This window comes from Schizosaccharomyces cryophilus, assembly GCF_000004155.1.
Source record: "Schizosaccharomyces cryophilus OY26 unplaced genomic scaffold supercont4.2, whole genome shotgun sequence".
Classification (NCBI taxonomy): Eukaryota; Fungi; Ascomycota; class Schizosaccharomycetes; order Schizosaccharomycetales; family Schizosaccharomycetaceae; genus Schizosaccharomyces; species Schizosaccharomyces cryophilus.
The window spans coordinates 1,760,448-1,787,201 of NW_013185625.1; the positions used below are offsets into that span (position 1 = coordinate 1,760,448).

A 26,754-nucleotide genomic window follows, 5' to 3' on the forward strand; every position below is an offset into this window, starting at 1 on the left:
ATGTTCTTTAAAGACAAGTTGGCAAGAAGTTTTGGCCTCTATAATTTATTTTTGCAAATATCAAAGAGATGGATAAATTAGGAACAAAATACAATACTTATAATATACGAGGTTCATAAATTCATTTAGTCATTACTAACTGATTTGTACGTTCCTTAAAGTTAAATTTTAGAAAAGATGGAAAACAAAGTACTAAAATTTCGTTAAGCTCGGTTTTGGCGGATACCATAGCCTAACAAGACAACGCTCATGCCGACAGTTTTCACAAACGAAGAAATTGTTTTTACCAATGTGTAGGAACATCCTCGCTTTTCCGTAAATATGTAGTCAACCATATCAGGCAATCCTGATGCTCCAAAGACATAAAGGCCTACATAAAAAGCACCTTTCATACTTACGGTTCCAGTTAATTGCAAGAGTGCAGCAATGGAATAAGTCTGAACGCATGCGCTTATGAGATTACTCGAATAGGTTATAGTTGCCTTTTTGATGGGACTGCAAGGAGCAGAATGGACATGTTGAGGAGTAGGGGACATTCTAATTAGAAAAACAAAGTTAGTATTGCATGCCTATAAGAGCGTCTATTGCCCGAAAAGCAAAGGTCTTAACTTACGCTTTCTTCCAAAGGTCGCCCATTAAAGGTCCATAAACCATAAAGGAAGCAGCATGGTCAAAGGCAACACCTAAGACAATTGCACTAGGACGAACATAAGGCACAAGGCTATATACTAAAGACATAATGAAAAAACAAGGAGTATGTTATTTTCGTTAACGGTGGTTGAAGTCAATGGTAGCTTTCAAATTGAATAACTAATATTTCAAGGACAATCGGTATGAAGAAGAGTAATCTTTTCTGCTTTTTATGAACAACTTATAAAAACAGCTAAAGTCGTCACCTTGACGTAAAATCTGGCAAAAGAAATGTATACGGAAGTGGTCAATGATTCATTGGATTGCCTTTCTATACTTACATCATTTCAAACATTGCATATGAAGAGGCTTTAGTAAGGTAAATTATATCAACCGTGTTCACAGTTAACAGAAGGACCCACTTCCTTACCTCATGGACAAACCTAGTATGTTGGGATTACTGAATATTTGACTTTCAACATTGATAAATAAGTGCTTTACCAGGATATATAGAAGCAGTGCATCCATAATACAGGAATGAAATCTTTTATACTTGGTGTAACTAACTTCAGTAAAACTGATTCATAGTATCATTTTACTTTACTATGATTTTGTCAAGTAGAACGCAGTACGATTGTGTACGGTAAATATCTTAATGAGAAGTTCAATGAAGTCCAGAAATGAACCTACCCTAAAGTGTATAAAAACAGTCACATAGGCATAACACTCAATTTGAGTCGAAACTTTTGAGTGTCAAGCTCTTAATCACCGCCAACCAGCAACCCTAAACAAGAAAAAATGGTGAACATTCCCAAGACTCGTAAGACCTACTGTCCTGGTAAGAACTGCCACAAGCATACCTTGCACAGAGTTACTCAATACAAGAAGGGTCCCGACTCTAAGGTTGCTCAAGGTAAGCGTCGTTACGACCGCAAGCAAAGTGGTTTCGGTGGTCAAACAAAGCCCGTCTTCCACAGAAAGGCCAAGGTTACCAAGAAGGTTGTCCTTCGTTTAGAATGTGTTGCTTGCAAATACAAGAACCAAATCTGCTTGAAGCGTTGCAAGCACTTTGAGCTTGGTGGTGAGAAGAAGACCAAGGTATGTAATACAAAAGCGAGAGCTGTGCGAGCAACACAATTTATTTCACCATTTTTGATATTGCGAACATATGAAATACTGCTCAAGGCCTCAATGGAAATGTCTGGTAAACTTGTACTAACATACTTTAGGGTGCTGCTATCCAATTCTAAGCTTATTAGCAATAAATGGATTTGTTATCTTTTGCGGTTAAGATTTGTATGCTGTTGATTTGTTTTGTAGCGATTAGAAGGGGTTATTGCTCTACTTATGTATGTTTCCACTATGTAATTTTTTTTTCAGCTGTTCGTTGTAGTGATCTGTACAGTCCAAACAGATATATTAAGATGAATATGTTTAGAATATCAAACAGTCGATAATACTATGTTTTTCAAAATTCTATGCTTTATAGTCTGACTAAATGTTTTTTTGTACTTTGTAGTTTGCCACATTCAAATTCTATTTATATATACCGAAGGCTAGTGTATGCTGCGCAATCGTTCACGCGAGTGTTAAAGAAGTCGCTAAAACAACTTGTTTAGGGAAACATCCTTTTCTTCACCAAGACAGTTTTAGGTCATTTATAATATAAAGGTTCTTTCTTTTTACTAAGATTGGGTTCATTTTCAGCATGTCTCAACCCTTACATGCAAGGTTTGCAACGCGAGCTGTCAAGAATCCTATGATTATGGAAAAGGAGCATCAACTTACGGATTCGAAGCATCATGTCCTAGTTGCAGCTACAGGATCGGTGGCAGCTATAAAATTGATTATGATCGTTAAGGCGCTCTTAACTTACGATAGCGTCGATGTGCAAGTTATTTTGACAGACCCAGCTCGCAATTTTGTGGAAACCGAAGCCCTCACGTCTCTTGGAGTCAAGGTGTATACGAACGTTGATGACTGGACTTGCTGGAACGGTTTGGATAGTCCTATCACGCATATAGAATTACGCCGCTGGGCTCATTTGTTGTTGATTGCTCCTTTGAGCGCAAATTCCATGGCTAAAATTGCTAATGGTATTTGTGATAATCTTCTAACTTCTTTGGTACGAGCTTGGGCGCTTCATAAACCAATGCTGCTTGCCCCCGCTATGAACACGATGATGTGGACCAACCCTATAACCCAAGAACATATGGAAACAATTGGCCGTATTTACAAAAATACAGAAATCATTTTGCCTATTGAAAAAGTCCTTGCTTGTGGAGACATTGGAATGGGTGGCATGGCTGAATGGCGAAACATTGTAGCTAAAGTAGCGGAACACTTGCATCTTGAACATAAGAAAGTGTTGCCGAATGCCGTGAAAAATATTGAGAATCAGGATGAAGATGAGTCCAGCGGTACAGAAAATGAAGAATCCAACGAAGATGATGAACAAGACTCTAAAGAACAAGATAGTGAAAGCAATGAAGAGAACAACAATCCGCCTTCTTACGTTGACGTTACTCCGAAAGCTTCTCCTTTGCCTTCTAGTAACTCTTCGTCCATTATAGAACCTCCCACTTCTCAGCCTTCTTCAGCCAAGAAAGCGTCTGCGAAATTTGTTGCTCCAAGCATACATTCGGGTCAGCTTGCTCAATCTCAGCCCCCTCTTCAATCTGGCTTGTCCTCCATTCGAGTTCCTTCGAAACCCAGTCATGAAGAAAATCAATATTTAGATTTGATTCGTTATATTATGCAGTACGGAAGGTCTCGCCCTGATCGCACCGGCACTGGTACTCATTCTGTATTTGCCCCTCCTCAGTTGCGCTTTTCATTGCGCAATCAGACTCTTCCTTTACTGACTACTAAACGTGTCTTTTTACGTGGTGTTTTAGAAGAGCTCTTGTGGTTCATATCTGGTGATACTGATGCAAACCACTTGACCGAAAAAGGTATTCATATCTGGGATGGTAATGGAAGTAGGGAATTCCTTGACCAGCGAGGCTTGAATCACCTTAGAACCGGTGACTTAGGACCAGTTTATGGGTTTCAATGGAGGCACTTTGGTGCTGATTATGTCGGTTGCGATGCCGATTACAGGGGTAAGGGTGTCGATCAGCTTGCACAAGTAATTCATACATTGAAAACAAACCCCTATGATCGTCGTATAATCTTATCAGCCTGGAATCCTCTAGCAATTCCTGAGATGGCTTTACCCCCATGCCATATCTTTTGCCAGTTTTATGTGAATGAACCAAGTAAGCCTGGTGGGAAGCTGGAGTTATCTTGCATGATGTATCAACGCTCAGCTGATATGGGTCTTGGAGTTCCCTTCAATATTGCATCTTATTCTATCCTTACCCATATGGTTGCTTATATGTGTGGCTATGAAGCTGCTGAATTTATTCATGTCATGGGAGATTGCCATATTTACAATGATCATTTTGAGGCACTCCAGACCCAATTGGCTCGCACTCCAAAGTCTTTCCCTACGTTATCATTTAGACGTGGTGCAACTGACATTGGAGAAATTGATCAATTTAGTATAGAAGATTTTATTATTGAAGGATACGAACCTTGGGGCCCCATAAAGATGAAAATGAGTGTATAATACCTATGCTTTCTTTTGATGTTTATCACACTTGTCTAATTTGGGTTATTTTAATGATGCTTCCATAAATGTTGAGGAAGTGATGATGCTTAATGCAACATTTAGTTGACAATTTGTAGAAGGTAGAATAATTATAGTTAATAATCAACTAGCGACGCATGCGCGAATAGTGGTATTTTCTGTTCCATTTTTGTTAAGTTTCCTGCGTTGACGTTCTTCATACTCATGTTTTCTTGACACAATTCGCTGTTTAATTGTGTCAGATCCTTGCTTGTCCAGTATTTGAAAGCTATCAGTTGGTTTCCTGTTAAGAGTCACTTGAAATGTAGCTTGTTCCTTTACAGAGAATTTAGGATACGAAAAGTTGTCAATGAGACCATCAAATTTCGCTTTCAAGTATTTCAATGTATCAAAGCTTCTTGCAGAAGGAGGATCAATAATTACAGCCGAAACATATTTACACTGCAAAAGGTTAAGCGTCCTTTCTAAAAGATTCAATACTGGCTTTTCAGAGCACTTATCATCGGAAAATACTCCAACGACTATCGGTAAATCAGGAAATGCCTCTGCACAAGCCTTTAAAGCCGTCATATGTGTCCCAGTGAACAAACTCCAGTCGCCGTCTAGGTAGATTGCGGACTTTCTCAACTTTACCTTATCGGAAAATATTCCAGAGACTAATTCTTCAGGACCATTGGAGGATTGTATAAATATATTAGTGTAGGGATCTGTTCCGTTAGGAGCAGAAGCAAACCTTTTTAATAACGGTTCATAAGTCCTTATATTCGATGGAGAAATGGTGTAAGTTGATAATGGCAGCGAGTTTAATAATCTGTCTAAGAGTTCTGTAGTACTGACACCCTGGGTACGCTTAACTTCAAGGTATTGATTAGCAGCCTTTGCATGACGATAACAATCATTTCCTTCAGCGTCAGTAGAGATATCATCACCGTGTACCACGAATTGGCAGTCGTATTTCCTCATCCACGCAAGGTCAAATACATACGGGGCGTAAGGAACGACTTCATTTACCCATTTGCAAGTAATTGCTGCTAGACATCTTTCACTTAAGTTTTGCACAGGAGGCCCTTTATGAAGTGTAATCTCTTCATCAGAGTGAACACCTACAACTAGTTGGTCGCCTAACTGCTTAGCTTGTAAAATAGCATTACTGTGTCCTATCATTCACATATCAGTACATTTTCCTTTTGTCAAAGCATATGAAAATAGTATTACCATAATGGAAGAAATCTAAACAGCCATCTAGCCATAATCTGCTATTATGAAATGTTCCTGTCATAAAAAGTGCAATTGATATACAGACTTGTAAGGTTCAGTTTTCCAAAGATATTAGGAAAATGGTATGCTCAGTAACAATGACTGTTGTTTATTTATTTGTTTGGAAACAACCCACACAGGAAGGTTATGGATTAACTTGTATTCTTTTAAAGACAAAATTTAGCATTTACTAAATCCTCTGAAAAGATTGGATTTGAAAAAGATCAAAAGACCGAATGGAGTTTCGTTGATAGCTATTATAGTTAAACGTGACTAGTACACAACCACCACAAAAGGGAGGAGTTTTTTAATTCGCGAAGAATTGAAAGTTTGATAAAGGAATAATAGTATAGAATGCTTGTGCTAGTAATTGGTGATTTTCATATTCCTAATCGATCACCAAAATTATCTGAAAAGGTATGCATGATATTAGGTGAATTGAACGAATCAATTCAGCTCTTCTAGGTTGAAGCATAATTGACTAACTTTGACAGTTTCGGCAGCTTTTGGTTCCTGGAAAAATCAATCAAATTATATGTTTGGGAAACCTGACGAGTCCATCTATATATGACTATTTAAAGCATGTATGCGCAGATTTAAAACTAGTAAGAGGAGCTTATGACATAGAAAACAAATCGCCGATAGCTGGAAAGTTGATATTGGGCTCTTTCAAAGTAGCATACACAAGCGGGCACCTAATTGTCCCTCAGGACAGTCCTGAAGCTTTAAGTATACTAGCTAGAGAAATGGATGCTGATATTGTTCTTTATGGAAATACGCATAAGTTTTCTGCCTTTGAATTGGATAATTGCTTCTTTGTGAATCCTGGTTCCGCAACAGGAGCACCGACCGTATCGGCTGCTAACGATGATACCAAAATAACACCCAGTTTCGTATTAATGGATGTTCAGGGGGCTGTTCTTATTTTATACGTTTACCGAATTTTCGATGGAGAAGTTCGAGTGGAAAAAATGCAGTACAGAAAGCCAGAATAAGTTTAATTCATCATTAGTTATAACTAGGCTTTCAACGTAATTTCGCGGACTTATTTCATTTCATAGGAATACGAATGATTACTTTTCTTCTTTCGTTTGCTTGCAATGACCGATATACGCCTACAACTAGCTTGTGTAATTTGAATTTAAATAATGTATGGGCCTACTGCGAGTCGAGAATCTTCGCTCAAGATTTATCATGACACTAAAGGAATGTTATAATAAAAACCTAATTTGATTACCTTAAATATCCTTGTCCTTGTAATTTTCATTTGGAGTTGCTTGCATCAAAGCAACTCGATATTTTCTTTAGGAAAACACACCAACACAATGTTTTCCTCCTGCAGAATACATTAAGTTTTCTTGCCCATAAGCTGCAATGTGCATAGATGTAAAGTTTAAAACAAAATAATTTCATCTGTTTCTGTTTCAAAAGGAGCAAATTTGTTTAAGATGACTTCTTGACAATTTAAGTTTGATTGTTTCTGGCTAGAAGGTTCAGAAAGGTCGAGTTCAAAATTAGAAGCTGATTGAAACCACTCTGCTAACTCGTCAAATTCACTTTCTTCCTGATCTTTTAAATTCCTTGCTTGCTCTGGCTTCGTTTTAACCTTTTTCTTGGGCGTCGACGTTGCTAGAGGTCGAAAGCTTCTTAACAAATCTGGATCCAGCGGTGCTAAATCTACAAAACTCTTGTCCTGGAATGACCTTGCTGATCCTTTACGTTTTGGAGTTTTGATATATGAAAATTCATCCGGTAGAATGTTTGGATAACCTTTGTTTTGATGTATTGGTGCTGTTTGATTCGTTTTATCTTGAAGTGGCTGTCTTTTTTTCACTTCTTGTGGATACTTAGATCGTTGTTTTCCATATTTATTGTTTACCTTTACCCTTTTAAAAGCATCCAGAGAAATGTAAAGCTGGTTGTTTTTATTCATCCAGTCCATTTATGTATCTTCGTGTTCGGTGTTGGATTCTAAACGTACATACATCTATAGTTGAGAAAGTACTCTTTTGTTTAATAAGGAGTTTACGAATATTACGCTATCCGTTTACTGGATGGCACTGCATTTCATTGATAAACAAACTTTGAGTTGTCTCAATGAACATTTCTGGAGAGTTTGGAATTCAATATCGTTAAGGTCGTTCTTTGAAGCTAGTTCCCAGGAGTTTGTTTCCTAGGAGGTTACCTAAAATTGAATGGCTTATAAGCGATACTTGTCAACTCCTAGAGTGTTAGATTTTACTAAATTCTTTTTTACCCTTTGATTTCAAAGCATGTAGTAAATACTTGAATAAAAAGAAAGAAAGATAGAAGTGCGGATAAAAGCTCTTCCATAAGTTATGTGGTATTACCCATTCTGAGATACACCAGACGACCAAAAGTCAACCACCAAAATATAAGAAAACACGTTTGTGGATACTAGCACCAAGTTTTTTGATAAAAATGGATATTCGTCCTGCTCGCGTTGAAGATTTGGTGGGAATGCAACATTGCAATCTTAATAATTTGCCGGAAAACTATCAATTGAAATATTGTAAGGAACAATCTCAAGTTTGACTATTTCCTGGAAAATAACTCCAGTTACGTTGATAATCTAAACATTAACTTCCATTATAGATCTTTATCATGCTATATCTTGGCCTATGCTTTCTTATGTTGCTACAAATCCAAAAGGCAGAATCGTTGGCTATGTATTAGCCAAAATGGAGGAAGAACCCAAAGATGGAATTCCTCATGGACATGTCACTAGCTTATCCGTTATGCGCTCTTATAGACAGTTGGGTCTTGCGAAACGATTGATGGTTCAGAGTCGTAAGTTCAGTTTTCTATATGTTGAAGAAATCAGAGCGCTTTAAGCTTATATTTCATAAGCAAAAATAAAAGAAATGGTAGTTGGAAAAAAATCTATTTGAGCCTCTTTCGCTTTGATTAGACGAGATTTTCTTTCGGTAGAGAGAGGTCCTTCTCCAATACCAAGGCAAATTGGGCAATTTACATCAAAGCTACAGCCTCTGATACCTTCTTTATATGGTTGCATTTTTTTACTATCTTGACCCCACTAACGTTTTCAGAAAGAGCTATGGTTGAGGTATATGGTGCTAGGTACATGAGTCTTCATGTGAGAAAGAGCAATCGTGCTGCTCTTCATTTGTACCGTGACAGTTTGAAATTTGAGTATGCTAAAAAATTCTGGGTATCCTATTAACATTTTCTTTAGTGTTCAAGGGATCGAGAGTAAATACTATGCGGATGGAGAAGACGCCTACGCAATGCAGTAAGTACAGTTTTAAAAAAAGAGTGGATGAATTGGCCGCTTCTAATTTAAAAGAAAACTCTTGTCTTTGTCAAAACTAACATATGCTAACACTTTTGTAGCAAAGACTTGGGCCTTCCTTCTGTGGAAAATGATCAAAATATTGAGCTTTCTAACAAGCTCCAGTCTTTAGCTGTCCATTAGAAAAGAAAATAAAATATATACTACCGTGTCTTGACATCTTTCATAACATAAAGAGGTGACAACGTTAAGTTTTCCTTTTCTTGATCATTATCTTTTCCTCCTTCTTGTTGCTTTTTTTTTTCTCATTAACCTAGTAACTTGTAAGCATCTTCTTATTTATCGCTGCAGAATTGTAAATATAGTAAGTTAATTCTCGTTCATTATCAGAATGCATTGTATCTGCTTAACGACACGAAACTCTTCATCATCCTCTGTATTCTGCACGGAAACCTATATCTATTCGCCCAACCCTTACTCATAAAAGTAGAATCTATAATTATGAGCTCTATAGCAAAATTATTTGTAGAAAAAGCGATTGCAAGCAATCCGATTACCGTCTTTAGCAAATCTTACTGTCCCTACTGTTCAGCGGCAAAAAAAACCTTAACTGACTATACTGCTCCTTTCAAATCTTATGAATTAGACTTATTAGGTATGTATGATCATTAAAGGAATTTCCTTTAGTGAGTAGAATGAACATCTTCAAATGTATCTTGCAAAACGGTTCGTTGTATATTAATACGGTTTAGATTCTGGATCCGAAGTTCAAGGTATTCTAACATGAGTGACTTTTATATTTTCCTAGTCTTACCTTTCATTAGCATATCTTATGGAAAAGACGAGCCAAGGAACTGTCCCAAGCATCTTCTTCAAGAATGAATTTATTGGGGGTATGTCTAGAATTTTTGTGCTACTTCAATCTAGTGTACTTATTGTGGATGCTAACTAAAATCAGGAAACTCAGACCTTACAAGGCTTCGTAATAATGGAAAGTTATCGACGATGCTTGCTAAATTACAACAAGCCTCTGATTAATCCTGTGTAGCCTTAATCATGAAGAATACAGAGAAGTTGTGCCTTTATTTAGAAGATTCCTTATTTGTTTCATCATGTATCATCATTATATCCCTATTCCACGAATTTAATCCATGTTTTAGGCAATGTGAGCCCTACTGGAGATCAGTCTTTGTGTCTTGTCAGCTTTATTTATGGTCTAGTTACCAATCTTAACTTCTTACTTTATAAAACTTTATACACATGAAATAGTAAGCCAAGTTTCGCCTTTAACTAATCTATACAAATATATATATATATATATATATATATATACAGTGCATGTAGAAAACCTTTCTATAATTATATATATTATAAAGATTATCCAAGTATGAAGGCGTTAAATGTCTGCTATATATATATATTAGCACTTGAAGATATGACATATCAAGTACCTTAGAGTTGGGTTTATTACTTTTGCTATGGATAAGAACCAATATTTTGAGAGAGTTCAAGGAAAGTTTCATAGAGCACTCTTGATAGCCGGAACTACATTCCAAAAATGTGTTTTGCCAGATGGAAAAGTATTAACACAAATACCAAAAGATTATACAGATGGTGCAGAATTTATTTACAATGTGAATAATGTTTTTGATATTTCGGTAAAGATTGTTTTCTGGAAAGATTGGTTCTATGTTTTGTGTCTCAATACGACTTCAAATAAAACAGCTACTCGGGCTTTTCACAACGAACAACTGGCAGATGATTGGAATCTTAAGTCTTTAGTTGATGATGTGCTCCCATCAAACGAAGATATTCAGGCTCAAAATCAGGATGAACCGTCATCTGAGGAACCGAAGAACACGATACAATCTACTACCCATCCTCGATTCGTAGATGTACAGCCCAGCGATGCTCCTTTTGGAATTTTAGCTCCTTTTGGGAATTTGCCTAACCAGAAGCCTCTATTTCCATCAATTGGTGCTGATGATCTTTATCCAGCTGGTGTTGGCGCTTCCGGGAACAGTGGGGGAATGCATCCTACGTTTAATCATCCTATATTTCATCCTGAGGAAGGAACAAGTACTGTCGGTGAAGAAGGACCTCCAAACATTCCTTATGTACCTTCTGGTGCTAGGTATGATCCAACATCGCCCAATGATTTGCGAGCTTTTCAAGATCCCTTTGGAAATCGGTTTTCACAAAGAAAAACAAGACCCGGTGAGGGATTTAAGTTTCCTGGTGAGCCCGATAATGACGAGTTTATGCCTCCCGGTTCTAGTGACATGTTCATGTAGTCGAGAAAAAAAAAACAATAACGTTTGACTACTAGTCTACGCCCTCTGCAAGTTATCAAAAAAAAGGATAAAATAAAAACAAAGAGGTTAATGATTAATGTATAACGATTGTTTAAATATTAATTGAATTTCTATTATACTACAAGTTTTGATAAATGAATGCTTAAGTCAAATTTATCTTTTCTTCATCTTCCATCTGTTTAATTATATGTGTAAAACCGCTTGAGCAATATAATAAATCTAAACCTGATTATTACTCCTTAATTCTCCCAACCTTTTTCTTCAACCAAAGAAAAGCTATAATTACAGTAGTGAGGGTAACGAAAACAAATGAAATCAAATCCTGGTGTCTATTCCATCTCAACCGTGGCAGGGGGCTTACTGCTAATGTCATAGACAACACGATTGACACCAGCAACCTCGTTGCAAATACGAGAGCTAACCAACTTCAAAAACTTGACGCTAAATCCGTCAAACCAATCAGCAGTCATGAAATCAGAAGTAGTAATGGCACGCAAAGCAATAACTTGTTCATGAGTACGTTTGTCACCCATAACACCTACAGCCTTAACAGGCAAAAGAGCAGCAAAGGCTTGAGAGATTTTGTCATAGTATCCATGATTGCAAATTTCAGTGATGAAGATATGGTCAGCTTTACGGGCAATTTCAAGTTGAGAACGGTTTACTTCACCCAAAATTCTGATACCCAAACCGGGACCAGGGAAAGGATGACGCCAAACAAGGCTGCGCTCAATTCCGAGAAGCTCGCCAAGAGAACGGACCTCATCCTTGAAAAGTTCACGCAATGGTTCAATAAGCTTGAGTTTCATGTCTTCCAAAAGGCCACCAACATTGTGGTGGGTCTTGATGGTTTGAGAAGGCCCCTTAAAAGAAATACTTTCAATTACATCAGGGTACAGGGTTCCTTGGAGAAGATATTCTACCTTGCCGTTGGTAGTCTTCACAATACGCTCGGCTTCACGTTCAAAAACGTGGATAAAGGTGTTTCCAATGATTTTGCGCTTTCTCTCGGGATCAGTAACACCACTCAATTTTCCAATGAATTCGTTAGAAGCATCAACAATGGTTAATTGAATACCCAAGTGTTCTCTAAGGTTTTCACGAACAATTTCAGCTTCGTTTAAACGTAACAAGCCGTTGTCAACCATAATAGCATGGAAACGATCGCCAATAGCTTCTTTCAAAACTTTGGCAGCGACAGTGGAGTCAACACCACCGGAAACAGCACCAATAACATGTTCATCGGGACCGATCATCTTACGAATACGAAGAATCTCCTTGTCAACAAAGTTTTCCATTGACCAGCTTGGCTTAGCTTCACAGATTCCAAGAGCAAAGTTCTTAATTAATTGCAAGCCTAAAGGAGTATGGGTAACCTCGGGATGGAATTGAATACCAAAAATAGCCTTAGTGCTGTGAGCAATGACAGCGTATGGGGAGTTCTTCGTCTGACCAATTGATTCAAAACCAGTGGGTAAAGCATTCAACTTATCACCATGGGACATCCATACTTCAAACTCCTTGGGCATAGACTCAAAAAACTTCTGGAAAACCTCAGATTTACTTTCGCCAGTAATGGTAACCATAGCAGGACCATATTCTCTTTCAATACCTGCACTAACACCACGACCATTCAACCAAGCAAGCTCTTGCATACCGTAGCAAATACCAAAAATAGGAACTTCAAGTTCAAACACAGCAGGATCGACATGGGGAGCACCTTCATCATATACAGAGTAGGGACCACCAGAGAAGATTACACCCTTGGGTTTAAAAGGAAGCTCAGCAATCTTCTGAGTGCATGGTAACATTTCAGCGTAAACATGGAGTTCACGAAGGCGTCTAGCAATCAAATGGCTGTATTGAGATCTAGGATATGTTAATAACTGTCGCAATCAAAAATCATGGGTTAATCGGCATCTGCGCGAAGTAATTCAATGTACTTGCTCAATAAGCATGATATCAAGCACGAACATATTTAGTTACATACCCAAAATCAAGGATCAGGATGGTATCGAAATAAGAAGAAACCTATCGTATTCGTTAGCATGGACAAGCCAACTTGATTTAAAGCGAAGCATATTACTTACAGAAGTAGGAAGTTCTTCAGGAACTGTAGCAGAATTCATGGTGAAAAAGAATTACAAAAAAGTATCGAAAGAGGGTGTTTTCCAAAGTAGAGTCCAAATTTGGGCTTAATTCAGTGTTTAAAAAAATTGCCCAGGGAAAGTATAGGTAAGATGCCAAGTTCAAGCGAAAAGTTTGCACTCCTATCTATATTAGCAAAGAAATATTATCTACGTAAAACTGATATTGGAAACGTTAAAATCACTATTTATTAAATACGATAACACTCTCAAACGAAATTCAACATATTCACGCTAACGACAATAAACCTTATCTTGTACATTTGATTAAGCGACTGTTCGTGATATAAACAGACAGTACCTAGTTAAAAAACAATAAGCCTTTTCATTTTCAATTACTATTTTTTCTTTTTTTTCATTAAAGTTGGACTCTAAAAAAATGTTGATAATTATAAACTCATTCGGGATGCTATCTTGAATGAAAATTCTCAATTGCTCTTTCAAAGATTGCATTGTCTGAAATACTTTTATTACTTGCAATTTCATGTCACCTTTATCGATAAACCTTGGCTTAATAGTTTCATCCATTATGATTTAAGGATTCACAGATCCGGAATATTGATTGTTGGCTAGAGTCAAAAATTCTCAAAGAAGTATGTAGCGTATAGGTTCAACTTTTCTTTTGTTTTCTTGTTCTGCAACCAAAAAACCAAAAAATAATATTTATTATTATATATTATTGTAGCTATTATTTACCGGAATGATGAAACCGGTTTTACTGGTTTTATTTTAGTCAATGTCTTTTGATAATCAAACATATTTATCTGTTCGTCGATTGTTGGTTTATTTGTCAAAAATTCACATAATTGCATTTAGGAAGAATCACTGTATTGTTTTCTAATAAACGCATTCAACAATGATTACTTAATGATTTTCTTCCCTCTTTCTATTTACTTATAACTGTGGAAAAAAAAAAAAAAAAATTATTACAATAAATCTGTTTAAGCACCTAAATGAGTTATAACAGGTCTTGTGGCCCAATGTTTAAGGCGCCTGATTAAGCCTAAAGAATTGTGCTTTATAATAAGTAAACAAAACATTGAATATGCGATTTCCGACTTGAATACAGAAATACTGATTTATATTTAATTTACATAATCATTGTTTTTAATCAAGGAAGCCAATTACGATTACAAATATATACAACAATATATATTTGTGTGTCTACAGTCGAAATCTTTTAGATCAGAAAACTTGACTGATCAGGCTAAATAAGATTGACTCTTAGTCGTTTTCATTTAGTAAATCAATCAGATCCCTGGACATATTACTATTCTTCTACGTAGTACTAACACGTCCAATTCCAATAGACAATTTTGCAATTGTACTTATTACTTCCACTCAATAAACATTCTCATAACGTGTGAGATTTCTCCCGTGACATTTCCCATGTGAGTCTTGTGCGTAATTAATCGGGTTCTTCTTTGCATTACTTTTTTCCTTATTATGTATAATTTCCTACGTCAGAGACTTAAGTCCCATACCATAAGAAAAAGTTTCTTTGTTCTCCACAATACGATATGTCGACCAAAACTAGGAAATTGCTTTTTTCATACCCTGTATAGAGCTCATAGATGAAGAACTCTTACTTGGGACTAAAGGCAAGGCTCTCCCAAGCCTGGATTACTCCGTGGACAATATGTTGCTTATATATTTTGTTACAATTTCTTCTATTCAACCGAAACTTACAATCAAAGATAGATGATATATCCAAATCCGAGGCGGCAGCTAAAAGTTATTCTTGTAATATAATGCAAGAAAAAGTGAATTCAATTCTGAATTCTCCTGGCATGATTGCGAGCGTTGTTGTTAAGCTTACGGAGAAAAGCATCAATTCTACTGTAGGCTTGCTTTTATCTGGACTAATTGATACAATAGAAGCAGCTGAGAAAACCATTGTTTTCTTTATTGAATTCACTTACGGTACCTATTTATGTTTGTTGCAATTGGCTTTAAACGGTGCCCTAGATGCAATGGTTGACGTAGGAGAAGAAATAGAACATGTTGTAAATAGTACTCTTAAAGCAGTTTCTGAAGGAATAGAAGACACTGTTAGCGGCTTTAACAGTGAATTATATAAAGCTGAATCCTCGTTTCGAAAAATCGCTTCCTGGTTAGGCGAAGACGTCAATTTGCCTAATGTTTCAATACCACAGATCCAATCCTTAAAAAATTTACGCCTTCCCTCTTATTATGATACCAAGCTTGAAAGTCTTCGCAATTCTATAAATTTTGATCATGCTATAAACGTCACAGAAAATGCAATCAGTGGCCCATTAAAACTGGCTAGGTACTCTATTTTGAAAGATATTGGAAATTTTACATTCGACAATTCGTCAATATCTCAACCTAAACAGACACAATTCACCGTTTGTTCCGATAATAATGCGGACGACTCATCAAGCTCAGTTTACACCGTATTAACTACTTTAAAATATACAATTTTTATAAGCTTACTGATTTCTATCATTGGTTTAATCTTGATAAACTTTTTCTATGAAGGTTGGAAATGGTACAGACTGAAGCGGAGAGCTTCTCTCATTGACGAATATATAGAAAAGAACATGTTCGAAGATACTCGAGATCTAGTGACCTATTTGGAATCTCCTTTGCTTTGGAATGTGAAGCAAAGTATTTCTTTTCTGCCTATTCCCGCGCATTTAAAGTTTCGCCTGCGATGGTTTATTTCATACATTTTTTATCCGCCTGCCACCATCTTACTATTTGTAGGAATTGCTTCCCTTTGTTCTTGCTTGTGCCAATTATTGGCTTTGCGGAAGTTGAACAATTTAGAGACGTCTCACAGCACGTTCTCTAATATATCTTATCAAGACATGCAATATACTTTACAAAATATATCATATGATTGGTCCAATAATACAAACCAGGCTATTTTAGCTAACCAAAGGCGCATTAACGACGGTATGTTTGGGTCGATATCGCATACTACACTTTCTTTAAATCACACTTTAAGTGTATTCATGAATGAAGTGAATTCTACCGTATCCTCTATCTTTGAAGATACAATATTGAATAAAGCCGTGCAAAATGTTTTAAACTGTTTACTCTATCATAAGATTGAAAATTTTGAAAAAGGTTCGTTCCATACAATGTCACATTTGCTAACAGATTAAGTTCTTACTTGGGTTCATAATAAGTCTCATATAAACTTACCACTACTTCCTGGGGACGTATTAAGTGAACCCATCAGTAATCAAACTTTAAAGAATGCTCTCATGTCAAATTCGACACTTTCACAAACTACTTCAAGCGGTCTTACTAAAGTCCTTAATACCCTTGAAAAGTCAGTAATATCTGAGACTAAACAATCATTATTGTTTATTTTATTATGGTTAGCTGTTTGTGCCTTAGGTTTACTTGCTCTACTGGCTGATGCTGCAAAACTCATGGTCTTGAAAACTTTTACTTTTACATTTTCAAATCTATTTAAAAAAAAAGCTATAATCACGTCACCTTTCGACTCACTAGATTTTCCGGTTATGGAAAACCGCACGCCGCCTCCTGTACCTTTAAGGTCTTCTGATGTTTACGATTTTCAAAATACAACTTACGACACTAAGCAATTTAACGACAATAATTTTAAACCCCCATTGTCGCCAGCAGACTTGGCGTTGGAAGTACCTATATCTCCAGCATTTAATTCTGATATTTATTTTAATAATTCTTGCATAGAATATGATGAAAAACATCGCTAACTAACAGATTAAATTTTTGAAGAACTTTTAATATATCACTAATGCCCAAAATATGTTTTACTTAGAAACAGGAGCGCCACCACGTCCTCCGACGCTGGCAAGCTTTTCCATAGTTAAAGTATCCAATTTTATCTTTGGTAATTCCTTCTCAGCTTCTTGAGTAGGCTTCTTTAAGAATCCAATGGAAACAAGATAAGACAGATAAAGTCCCATTTCTCGTTCAAGTACAGCAGCTCCAGCCGATACATCAACCTTGGTCCACTCTGTATCACGTTTTAAGATCTCACGAGCATTGGCATCATCCAAGTCAGGAGCCTTAGTATTCGATGGGAGATTATCAAGAACAAAATGTAGCAAAGGATATAATGCACTGTCATGAGATTCATGAACGACATATTTTTCTAAAGCAATTCGCCAATTCAAATATTCGGATTGCTTTGTACCAAAACCAAATTTACTCAACGTTGCCAAAAATTGATTGAATCGAAGACGAGGATGGCTAGTAACGTGAGCAACAGTAACTCCTTCACCTGGGTGAAATGCAGAAGCTGTCGTTACACGTGCAACATGATCTGTAGGAACCATGTTCACAGTATTATTGATGTTGGGATAAAGCCCTAACTCAATGCAACCCTTCATCATTCGAACCAAAAAGTCATCAGTATTGATAGCTCCTGTTTTTGAATCACCTAAAATGTAACCTGGACGGACAATAACTCCTCGTAAACCGCGCAAGCCAGCTTGTCTAACTAAGTATTCAGCAACCCATTTGCTTTGGCCATAACCGGTTTGTAAACTATCAGCTGAACCTGAAAGAGAATCTGACTCAGGGATACCATCACCACCTTTAGAAGTAATTTCATTAGAAAGATTGACATAATATTCAGTATCAATAGTAGATGTTGATGAAACAAAACTTAATGACTTCGGCTTGCCAAATGAACATAACTTGAGAGCAGTGATCGTACCCATAACATTAGGTCCTTTAAGTTTAGAATAAGGATAAACCCAGTGTACTAAAGCACCGTTATGTATAATAACGTCAACTTCCTCGGATAAGCTGTTCCACTTTTCGTTGGCAACTCCCCAGTTTTCTAAAGCAAGATCTCCATTAATCACTGAAATCGACTTAACCCAGTTCTCGTTCCAGACACCGTAAGCAATACCGCTATCCCTGAGACGCTGCAAGCCGTGCTCTTCGGAAGATGCACGAATCAAGGCTATAACTTTAATATTTGAGTTACGAGTCATTAGATCGCGAAGTATAAAAACACCCAAATATCCATTAGCGCCAGTCAGTAACACCGTCCCGGGGCTTTCAGCCTTTAAACCAGAGAAGGTAGGGAATGACTGAGGAAGTATATTTGAAAGTTGGATGGCATCCTTGCCATATGCAACTTCTTTATCTTTAGGTTCTTCCTTAGGTACATCATATAAATCAACCATTTCTCCGGATTTAAGTTTGCCAATTTCTCTAGCCAGCCGTTCAATTGTAGGTTCGCGGAAAATTAAACCTAAAGGAACATTAACAGCATATTTCTTCCTTAACTCAAAAATAAGGCGGGTAGCCAAAATTGAATGTCCTCCAACGTCGAAGAAGTTTGCTTTCTTATTTAAATCAGTAGCATGAGGAATAATGCTATGCCAGATATCTTTCATTTCTTGTTCAGCAACGGTTAGTGCCTCAGTAACCGCGTTTTTAGAACGAGAAATAGAGGCAGCTGCTAATTGAGAAGTATCAGGAAAAGGTAAAGCCGGCTTATCAATTTTTCCATTAGGATTCAGTGGCATACGATTTAAAGGAACGATAACTGTAGGAACAGCATAATTAGGAAGTTTGGTCTTCAAATACTCTCGAATGTTTTGAATAACCTTTCTATACTTTCGAAGACCTTGAACCACTACATCGTCCGTATCAGTACCGCTACCGTAATCATCCTTCTCCATATTTTGAGGAACGACATAAGAAACCAAAGTAGGCTCTTCATCTTTGTTACGACGAATAAGTGTAATATTCTCACGTACGTTAGGATGACGAGAAAGGTGGGTATTGATTTCACCTAGCTCAATTCGAAAACCACGAATTTTAACTTGGTCATCAGCACGACCACTGCATTCTACATCACCAGATGGAAGGTAACGTCCCAGGTCACCAGAGCGATACATGCGGTCTCTAATTCCAAACCAAAATTGTTTCCATAAGGCATCTTCAGGAGTGCGATCATCAAATTTGGAGGGATCAGCGAACCAACTCTGCAAGAACCTCTTGGATGTCAGTTCCTCATTGCCAAGGTAACCTTCTGCCAAACCACCAGCACGTAGATAAATTTCACCAACTTCTCCAATACCACAAATCTTGCTACTGTCATGGCGGTTGATAACAAGCAATTGGACGTTTTTCATACCTTTACCAGCAGGTATGACTTCTTTTTGACATTCCAAGAATGTAGAGTCTTTTGATCTAGCAGGAACCACAAAATAAGAAACAGAACGCTGTGTTTCGGTGGTACCATACATGTTAACAACATTGACATTTGTAGCAAGCACTTGTAAACGAAGGCAATCACGTTTAGTGAGAATATCACCCACGAAAAATGCATGATGGAGAGATGGAATTTGCTCTTCAGCTTGAGCGGAAAGTAATTGTCCCATTGCAGGAGTCAGATGGGTAACGGTCACTTTATATTTGTTGGCCCATTCAGCAAGTTGTCCAGGGGTTCCAATGTCTTCAGCAGTTGGTACAATAAGAGATGCACCAAGGAATAAAGGGGTAAAGATATCTCTCTGAATAGGATCGTGAGCAATGCCACTAAGCATCGTAAATCTGTCAGTCTCCGAAAGATTAAACTCTTGCGACATCCAATCAAAATAATAAGCTAAACTAAAATGGCGTCCTTTTACACCCTTAGGAACGCCTTCACTACCACTAGTAAAACTAAGTGTAGGAGTGCTATCTGGTCCAACGACGACTCCAGTTTGTTGGGATTTTAAGTGCTTAACGCTTGATAAAATATCAATGTTACTATCTTTAAGAACACCACCAGTCAAAGTACCGTCATTCGACAACTTCAGAGAGGGTACGAAAGTTTTAAGATCTAGATTCTTTTCCACATAGTCAACAACAGTGGGAGAAACAACGCCGGCATCAGCCAAAAAGACCAAACCTCTTGGCTTGGCAACGCCCAAATAAATAATTTGCCTAGCTGGGGGATAGGCTGGGTCAATAACGGAGAAAGTAGCACCAGCTTTGAGAACACCTATGACAGCTACTACCAAATCAACACTACGGTAGGCATAAACCATAACAACATCGCCTCTTTCTATACCACTTTGGATAAGATGGTGAGCCAGTATATTTGAAGACTCATCAATCTGGCGATAGGTAAAAGAAGTAACCGGAACATTTTCCGTAACAGAAGGAGTCACTACGATGCATTCTCTTTCTGGAAACTTGGCAGCGTTTTGAGCAAAAATATCTTGGATAGCACCACGAAAACCAGACCAGTCAAGATCAACTGTGGGATCCGGTAAAACGCAGCTTTGAGACTCAGTCATTAAATCTAAAGAGCCAATGGAGTCTTCAATGTTTTTTGAAGCAGATATAACAAGTCGGAAAAGCTGGTCAGCAAGAATATTGACTCTATTTTGAGAGAAAAGAAGTTGATTGTAAATAATTTTCAGTTGTAGATCAGGAAAAGTAAATTTAGAACGTAAAGAAGAAAGCTCTTCCGCCGGCTTCTTGAGGGATACTAAGACAGTCAGATCGACATCCATGCTGGTTGAAGATAAAAAGCCTTCGGATGGCGTATCTGGTGCATTGTAAAAACGAATATGAGCAAGAGTTTTACGAGTTTCATCATGTCCCGCTAGTTTACTGTTTAAATGATTGATCAAATCAGTAAAATCCACAGCGTCAACCGAATAGGACCTTTCAAGGTCTGTCACTTTTTCCAAAAGTCCAAAGAAGGACTCATTTTGTTGAATAAAAGTCCGCAAAACAAAAGGAACAGCATCCTCAGAGCTGGTTCCAATGCTAATGTCTTCGTCACCTGTCAGACGACTAACTAGGACGATAAACAATGTCAGCAATATATTGAAAGGAGTAGCATTAATTCCTTTTGTTTGGGCAGTAACATAAATATTGATCAATGCAGCCTTCGTCTCATCATTGAGCGTCTTTTCAGAAACGGCTTCCACTAATCTTGAAGGTACGGGGCGGCTATAATCCGCAGGAAGGTGAGAAATGGTTTGGCGTTTTAGTCTTTCCGACCAGCGCTCAAGGCGCTGGGTGTATTCTTCCGTCGTGAGAGCCTCCTGGCTCATATTTAAATTATGCTGTGGTGTGTTGTGGAAAATTACTGACAGAACCGACTTGCCAATTTGTGGACGAAAGTCTAGCACTAGATCAAAAAAAGATAAGATGAAAACTCAAATAATGACAATACTTAAGCTTTATATTCTTTATTGTATAGATTTCATTATGTAAAATTACTCCCGAACCATAACGGATACGGCGTTCATTCGCTAGGTATTACAAGATCTACTAATATTGGTTGTCTACGCAAGGTATCAAGTACTACATGAAAAGAAAACAGATTGTATAATGGAGACTTATAAAGTTACTTATTAGATAATTTCATAGTTCCCAGAAATTAGTGACTTTCTATAAATATTAAAGTCAAAAATCAACAGTCCGTGTTTGTTTCTTTATGTGTAAATACAAACAATATCCCTATAACGGCTAAACAGAATCGTCAAAAAAATTATTACAAAAACAAACTGTACGTTACCCGCTGAGGTAACAAAAGGTGTGACTGTTTTTTGTTCATCGAGAGGAAAGACTAGATGGGTATTGGAAAGGAATTGTAAAAACAAGAAAAACCCATAAAGCCTTTGAATCGAAAATGGCCCGTAGACCCGCACGTTGCTATCGTTACATTAAAAACAAGCCTTACCCCAAATCTCGTTATAACCGTGCCGTTCCTGATCCCAAGATCAGAATCTTTGACTTGGGTCGTAAGCGTGCCGGTGTCGACGAGTTCCCCCTCTGTATTCACTTAGTATCTAACGAGTTGGAACAAATTACTTCCGAAGCTCTTGAAGCCGCTCGTATTAGTTCCAACAAGTACTTAGTGAAGATGGCTGGTAAGGACGCCTTCCACCTTCGTGTCCGTGCCCACCCTTACCACGTTGTTCGTATTAACAAGATGCTTTCTTGTGCCGGTGCCGATAGATTGCAACAAGGTATGCGTCACGCTTTTGGTAAACCCAACGCTTTGGTTGCCCGTGTCAGGATTGGCCAAATCTTGATCTCTATCCGTACCAAGGACTCCAACCGTAATACTGCTATTGAAGCCCTCCGTCGTTGCCAATACAAGTTCCCTGGACAACAAAAAATTATTGTTTCCAAGAAGTGGGGCTTCTCTCAATACAACCGTTCTGAATTCATTGAGAAGCGTAGTCGCGGTGAAGTCATCCCTGATGGCTGCTACGCCAAGTTTTTGAACAAGCGTGGTAACCTTGATGAGAAGTTTGAACACTTCCCTGATGCTAGCTTTAATCTTGCTTAAACAAAAGTAGGAAAAGGGGAATAAAAATTTTTGTTACTGGATGCTGTAAAACTATTGCAATTTTGAATAAAGCTTCATAGACTAAATTCGATTTCATAAAGACAGTTTGATAGTATTTGTAAGTCTTCAGTATTTTTTTTTTTTTGTTTTTTTGTATGGAGCACTGATGGTTATATCAACCAGAAGGGTTATTCGGCACATTCCTAAATTGATTGTCAGGGGTTCATATGGAGATCTTCAACTATCAGAGAACAGACATATGTGGATATTGGGGTAGATACTGTAAACGAGGGGTTGAAGGAAATTTGCTTATCAGGGTAACAACAATAGTGCTCTTCACAAGAAGTGAAAAATAACACTAATTGTTTCTGGTGTTCTTTTGTTTATATCTTAACATATATATATTTGTACGTATACTTATTAAGTTAATGAAACAAAAGTAATATTTCGCCTCTTAAAACTTTGACGTTTTTACGCAAGCATAATCTTATCTGCTCCATAAAAACGTCACTTATCTTTGCACATATTTTGAGTATTTATATCGTTTCATTTAAAAAAAATGTGCATAGATAGTTTCTAATTCCGTATATACATACAAGGGTTGTTATTTGCAAAAAGGTGAGCTACTAAAGAAAGAAAAGCCCTTGTCTTCTAGTCATATCAATTGTTCTTTATCTTTAGTTCAAGAAAAGGAAAAATTACATTTTCATAATTTTTATTAAGCTTTTCGTGTCTTCGTTTCCTTGAAGGTTTGTTTTTGTGAGTAGGATTCTTTAAACATTCGGTTTTGACTTGACCTGCGAGATTTGTTTACCCATTAATTCTGCAATTTTAATATCTGTCCATTAACAATTGATGCCAAAAGGAAGATAGACCTTGATTACATTCATTGATTTTTTTGTTATATCATCATTTTAATTTTTTTGCACCGTGTCAATCGGGAAAGCATACGTTCTATTACCCTTTGGAAGAATTATAAAAAATGTCGCAATCTATAAATGAAACTGGTCTCGAAAAATACCCTTCAGACAAAACGCATTATCAGGACAATAAAGATGAAAAGAAGTTGGGTCCAAGTAACGAAAATATCGTTGCCCATGGTGAACTTTTAGATTTAGAACCAAAAAAGGAAAACTTTTTCGAAAGTATATTTAACGATTTTAAACCAGCAACTTCTGTTCGTGACGATGGTGTTGCCTTAAAAAGAAAACTCAAAGGAAGGCATATGCAGATGATTGCCATTGGTGGTGCCATTGGTACAGGTCTTTTCGTGGGTTCCGGTAGCTCGCTTGCTAAAGGCGGTCCTGCTTCTGTGATCATTGATTATACATTGATCGGTATCATGATGTTTTTTACAGTATACTCTTTAGGTGAATTGGCTATTGCTTATCCGCTGGCTGGTGGCTTTTATACGTATGTCATGCGTTTTATTGACCCTGCTTGGGGTTTTGCTTGTGGTTGGAACTACTTTTTTAATTATTTCGTCACCTTCCCTCTAGAGTTAACCACTTGTGCTATCACTTTTAAGTACTGGACGGAAATTAACAGTGCTGCCTGGATTACCATATTTCTATTGTTAATTATTATTATTAACTTGTTTGGCGTCAAAGGTTATGGTGAAGTCGAGTTTCTCTTGTCGACAATCAAGGTTATAGCTACTACCGGATTTATTATTTTAGCAATCATTATCAATTGTGGCGGTGTCCCAACCGATCATAGAGGTTATATCGGTGGTAGTATTATTAAGAATCAACCCTTCAGACATGGCTTCAAAGGTTTCTGCTCTGTGTTTACCACAGCAGCTTTTTCCTTTTCAGGTACCGAGGTTGTCGGTTTGGCGGCTGCTGAGGCTGAAAACCCCCAGAAGTCCTTACCTCACGCTACACGTCAGGTTTTTTGGCGTATTGCCATTTTTTATGTTGTTGGCTTACTTATGGTTGGTTTACTGGTTAGTCCTGATGATCCTAATTTGATGAATAACAGTAGTGGCAATAGTGTTTCCCCATTTGTCCTTGCTATCAAAGAAGCTGGAATAAAAGGGCTGCCTTCCGTCTTTAATGCCGTCATTATAATTTCTGTTATTTCAGTCGCGAATGCTTGTACTTTTACAGCAAGCCGTACATTGCACGCTCTTGCCCTGAATAAGCATGCACCTTCCTTTTTTGGTTATACAGATCGTCTGGGCCGCCCTTTAATGGCCATGATTGTAGTTCTTTCGTTTGGATTCTTCGCTTATATTAACGAAGCTAAAGGTAAAAGTACAACGATTTTCAATTGGTTACTTGCTATATCTGGTCTTGCAAACTTCTTTTCTTGGGGTAGTATAAACCTGTGCCATATTGTCTTTAGACTTGCCATGAAAAAGCAAGGTCGCTCTTTAGATACTCTCGGATTTGTGTCACCTATGGGCATCTGGGGCTCATGTATTGGTTTGGGTTTCAACATTTTATGTTTAATAGCTCAGTTTTATGTATCACTTTTTCCTGTCGGCGGTAAACCTAATGCGGGTGACTTTTTCCAAGGTTACTTAGCCGCTATTGTGGTCGTCCTCTTTTTTATTGGATATAAGATCTATGACAGATCACGCATACCATCTTTAGCTCACATTGATTTGGATACAAATCTGCATACTTATGAGGATCTTACAGATAAAGAAAAGCCTAAAGATGCCAAAGGACGTATAAAACAAGTTTTGACTAGTGTGTGTTAAGTAAGTTGCATAGTTAATTAATATATTTTATTTTAAGCATGTGATGATTATATAACAATAGAGTAGGAGTAATTATATTTAACCTATTTAAATGTCAATAATATCGCCAGATTGAAGCGAAAAATTAATTAGTCATAGAGGATAGCTCTTAAGTGTTAGGAAATTTGGTCATGATGGAATATGCGTTTCTTGGCTATTTTCACCTCTTTTCGGTGTTCCTTATTAAGTCGCATTATCTGATTTTCGTCGCAAGTGAAGCTAATACACAAGGGAAGTTAAAGAAATTGCTTCATCTTTAACAGGAATGTAAGTAGTCTACTCAATGATTAATGCTGTTTACGATCGAGATGGTTGCCTTAGAAGAGATGTCAGAAATGCTTATTCGCTATTATTTTATCAGAAGCTATATAAACTTTGCTTACATTCGACCACAAGTCATAAGTCAGTACGTGTATTTTTTCAAAAAGAAGTAATAAATCATCTTATTTCTACCATTTCTAAATGGATTATCGATTTCCTCTGGATTTATTAAAAGTGTCAAACATCCACGAATGAAACATAACTTATACCTTTGTCAAATTTATAAGCACCAGCTTAATAAGCGAAGGCCGTGTGGTTTAGATGGTTATAATTTCTGCTTAACATTTAATGTTCGCAGACGGTCCCAAGTTCGAGTCTTGGCACGGTCATCCATACCTTCTTTTTTCATTGTTGTTTTGTTTTACCAGGATGCTGCCTTTCTCTCTTTGCTTTTCTTTTCTTTCCTTTTCTTTCCTTTTCTTTTCGAGCTTGCTTAATAATGCTTTCTTTCGTTTGTATCACCCACTACCTACTTGCGTACACAGGTCATACAACTATATGAGATAAAAATCAAGATCTTCAACCAGCTCGAACAAAAGTAGGAAAGCAGGAAGAACAGAAATTACGATATTGAAACAAAAAATTAATAAAAACAATACAACGTAAATCATAAAACCCAAGATGGGAAAAAAATAACAAAGCAAAAACAAAATCCTCTCCCTCCGGGATTCGAACCCGGGCTGCCAGCGTGACAGGCTGGTGTACTACCCCTATACTAAGGAAGAATTGCTTGTGTTGTTTACAGTTATATTCTTTATATACTGTTTTAATACTAATGTTAATTTGCACAACACACACTGTAGCAAGCATTGTAACTCTATCATTAGCTTGTCTTGAATTCTTATTTCACAAAGAAAGCACTATTTTACAAAAAAGTAAGTCGAATAATTTCTCAACGGTCTTGCATGCAGCATTTCTATGGTAGTGTATCTCTTGTCAATTCGTTACATAAATACGTACTAGACAGCATATTGCATACTGAAACGAAAGGTCTTAACCTTCTAAGACAATTTTGCTTATTTTTGAAGCCAGTATTATATTTTACAAGCTTAAAGGACAAGAAGAATGGATTGAAACCAGTCTATGGATTGCTTTCACACAACACAGTTTTGTTTCTATTTCAGTATCATCTCTTATGGTT

At 37.2% G+C, this 26,754-nt stretch overlaps 14 protein-coding genes and 2 non-coding genes across 16 annotated transcripts; 10 read left to right on the top strand and 6 right to left on the bottom strand.

The window, feature by feature from the left end:
* Nucleotides 1–48: 48 nt before the first annotated feature.
* Nucleotides 49–881, bottom strand: SPOG_04742 (DUF1761 family protein). The gene is made up of 2 exons (XM_013167433.1): nt 614–881; nt 49–537 (listed from the first exon to the last, which is right to left on the bottom strand). Exons 1-2 carry the CDS (start codon nt 736–738, stop codon nt 204–206), a joined length of 459 nt encoding a protein of 152 aa, XP_013022887.1. The 5' UTR covers nt 739–881; the 3' UTR covers nt 49–203.
* A 536-nt stretch (nt 882–1,417) lies between these two features.
* SPOG_04743 (60S ribosomal protein L36/L42) lies at nt 1,418–2,084 on the top strand. Its single transcript, XM_013167434.1, has 2 exons — nt 1,418–1,728; nt 1,860–2,084. The coding sequence occupies exons 1-2, from the start codon at nt 1,429–1,431 to the stop codon at nt 1,878–1,880; spliced, it is 321 nt and encodes a 106-aa protein (XP_013022888.1). The 5' UTR covers nt 1,418–1,428; the 3' UTR covers nt 1,881–2,084.
* Nucleotides 2,085–2,211: 127 nt separating this feature from the next.
* On the top strand, nt 2,212–5,565 carry SPOG_04744 (thymidylate synthase). Its single transcript, XM_013167435.1, has 2 exons — nt 2,212–5,044; nt 5,085–5,565. Exon 1 carries the CDS (start codon nt 2,339–2,341, stop codon nt 4,241–4,243), a length of 1,905 nt encoding a protein of 634 aa, XP_013022889.1. The 5' UTR covers nt 2,212–2,338; the 3' UTR covers nt 4,244–5,044; nt 5,085–5,565.
* Nucleotides 4,169–6,672, bottom strand: SPOG_04745 (ethanolamine-phosphate cytidylyltransferase). Its single transcript, XM_013167436.1, has 2 exons — nt 5,480–6,672; nt 4,169–5,421 (listed from the first exon to the last, which is right to left on the bottom strand). The coding sequence occupies exons 1-2, from the start codon at nt 5,541–5,543 to the stop codon at nt 4,388–4,390; spliced, it is 1,098 nt and encodes a 365-aa protein (XP_013022890.1). The 5' UTR covers nt 5,544–6,672; the 3' UTR covers nt 4,169–4,387.
* On the top strand, nt 5,787–6,761 carry SPOG_04746 (retromer complex subunit Vps29). Its single transcript, XM_013167437.1, has 2 exons — nt 5,787–5,938; nt 6,016–6,761. Exons 1-2 carry the CDS (start codon nt 5,876–5,878, stop codon nt 6,514–6,516), a joined length of 564 nt encoding a protein of 187 aa, XP_013022891.1. The 5' UTR covers nt 5,787–5,875; the 3' UTR covers nt 6,517–6,761.
* A 7-nt stretch (nt 6,762–6,768) lies between these two features.
* Nucleotides 6,769–7,483, bottom strand: SPOG_04747 (meiotic cohesin complex associated protein Moa1). The gene has a single exon (XM_013167438.1). It carries the CDS (start codon nt 7,461–7,463, stop codon nt 6,915–6,917), a length of 549 nt encoding a protein of 182 aa, XP_013022892.1. The 5' UTR covers nt 7,464–7,483; the 3' UTR covers nt 6,769–6,914.
* Nucleotides 7,484–7,871: 388 nt separating this feature from the next.
* On the top strand, nt 7,872–9,038 carry SPOG_04748 (NatA N-acetyltransferase complex catalytic subunit Ard1). Its single transcript, XM_013167439.1, has 5 exons — nt 7,872–8,054; nt 8,138–8,332; nt 8,593–8,695; nt 8,739–8,795; nt 8,897–9,038. Exons 1-5 carry the CDS (start codon nt 7,964–7,966, stop codon nt 8,976–8,978), a joined length of 528 nt encoding a protein of 175 aa, XP_013022893.1. The 5' UTR covers nt 7,872–7,963; the 3' UTR covers nt 8,979–9,038.
* A 51-nt stretch (nt 9,039–9,089) lies between these two features.
* SPOG_04749 (glutaredoxin Grx2) lies at nt 9,090–10,091 on the top strand. Its single transcript, XM_013167440.1, has 4 exons — nt 9,090–9,450; nt 9,548–9,568; nt 9,620–9,688; nt 9,754–10,091. The coding sequence occupies exons 1-4, from the start codon at nt 9,297–9,299 to the stop codon at nt 9,831–9,833; spliced, it is 324 nt and encodes a 107-aa protein (XP_013022894.1). The 5' UTR covers nt 9,090–9,296; the 3' UTR covers nt 9,834–10,091.
* Nucleotides 10,092–10,115: 24 nt separating this feature from the next.
* Nucleotides 10,116–11,335, top strand: SPOG_04750 (PI31 proteasome regulator). The gene has a single exon (XM_013167441.1). The coding sequence runs from the start codon at nt 10,274–10,276 to the stop codon at nt 11,087–11,089; it is 816 nt and encodes a 271-aa protein (XP_013022895.1). The 5' UTR covers nt 10,116–10,273; the 3' UTR covers nt 11,090–11,335.
* SPOG_04751 (GMP synthase) lies at nt 11,217–13,402 on the bottom strand. Its single transcript, XM_013167442.1, has 3 exons — nt 13,201–13,402; nt 13,101–13,141; nt 11,217–12,979 (listed from the first exon to the last, which is right to left on the bottom strand). Exons 1-3 carry the CDS (start codon nt 13,237–13,239, stop codon nt 11,440–11,442), a joined length of 1,620 nt encoding a protein of 539 aa, XP_013022896.1. The 5' UTR covers nt 13,240–13,402; the 3' UTR covers nt 11,217–11,439.
* A 1,368-nt stretch (nt 13,403–14,770) lies between these two features.
* On the top strand, nt 14,771–18,732 carry SPOG_04752 (conjugation protein). The gene is made up of 2 exons (XM_013167443.1): nt 14,771–16,353; nt 16,393–18,732. Exons 1-2 carry the CDS (start codon nt 14,832–14,834, stop codon nt 16,971–16,973), a joined length of 2,103 nt encoding a protein of 700 aa, XP_013022897.1. The 5' UTR covers nt 14,771–14,831; the 3' UTR covers nt 16,974–18,732.
* Nucleotides 16,847–21,472, bottom strand: SPOG_04753 (aminoadipate-semialdehyde dehydrogenase). Its single transcript, XM_013167444.1, has one exon. It carries the CDS (start codon nt 21,294–21,296, stop codon nt 17,031–17,033), a length of 4,266 nt encoding a protein of 1,421 aa, XP_013022898.1. The 5' UTR covers nt 21,297–21,472; the 3' UTR covers nt 16,847–17,030.
* Nucleotides 21,473–21,818: 346 nt separating this feature from the next.
* On the top strand, nt 21,819–22,543 carry SPOG_04754 (60S ribosomal protein L10; the record flags this gene model as incomplete). The annotated part of the gene is made up of 2 exons (XM_013167445.1): nt 21,819–21,822; nt 21,864–22,543. The coding sequence occupies 2 exons, from the start codon at nt 21,819–21,821 to the stop codon at nt 22,541–22,543; spliced, it is 684 nt and encodes a 227-aa protein (XP_013022899.1).
* A 529-nt stretch (nt 22,544–23,072) lies between these two features.
* SPOG_04755 (uncharacterized protein) lies at nt 23,073–25,294 on the top strand. Its single transcript, XM_013167446.1, has one exon. It carries the CDS (start codon nt 23,526–23,528, stop codon nt 25,251–25,253), a length of 1,728 nt encoding a protein of 575 aa, XP_013022900.1. The 5' UTR covers nt 23,073–23,525; the 3' UTR covers nt 25,254–25,294.
* Nucleotides 25,295–25,859: 565 nt separating this feature from the next.
* Nucleotides 25,860–25,942, top strand: SPOG_16206. The gene has a single exon. It is a non-coding gene; the product is annotated as a tRNA-Val (tRNA).
* Nucleotides 25,943–26,267: 325 nt separating this feature from the next.
* Nucleotides 26,268–26,338, bottom strand: SPOG_16207. Its single transcript has one exon. It is a non-coding gene; the product is annotated as a tRNA-Asp (tRNA).
* Between the last annotated feature and the right edge of the window lie 416 nt (nt 26,339–26,754).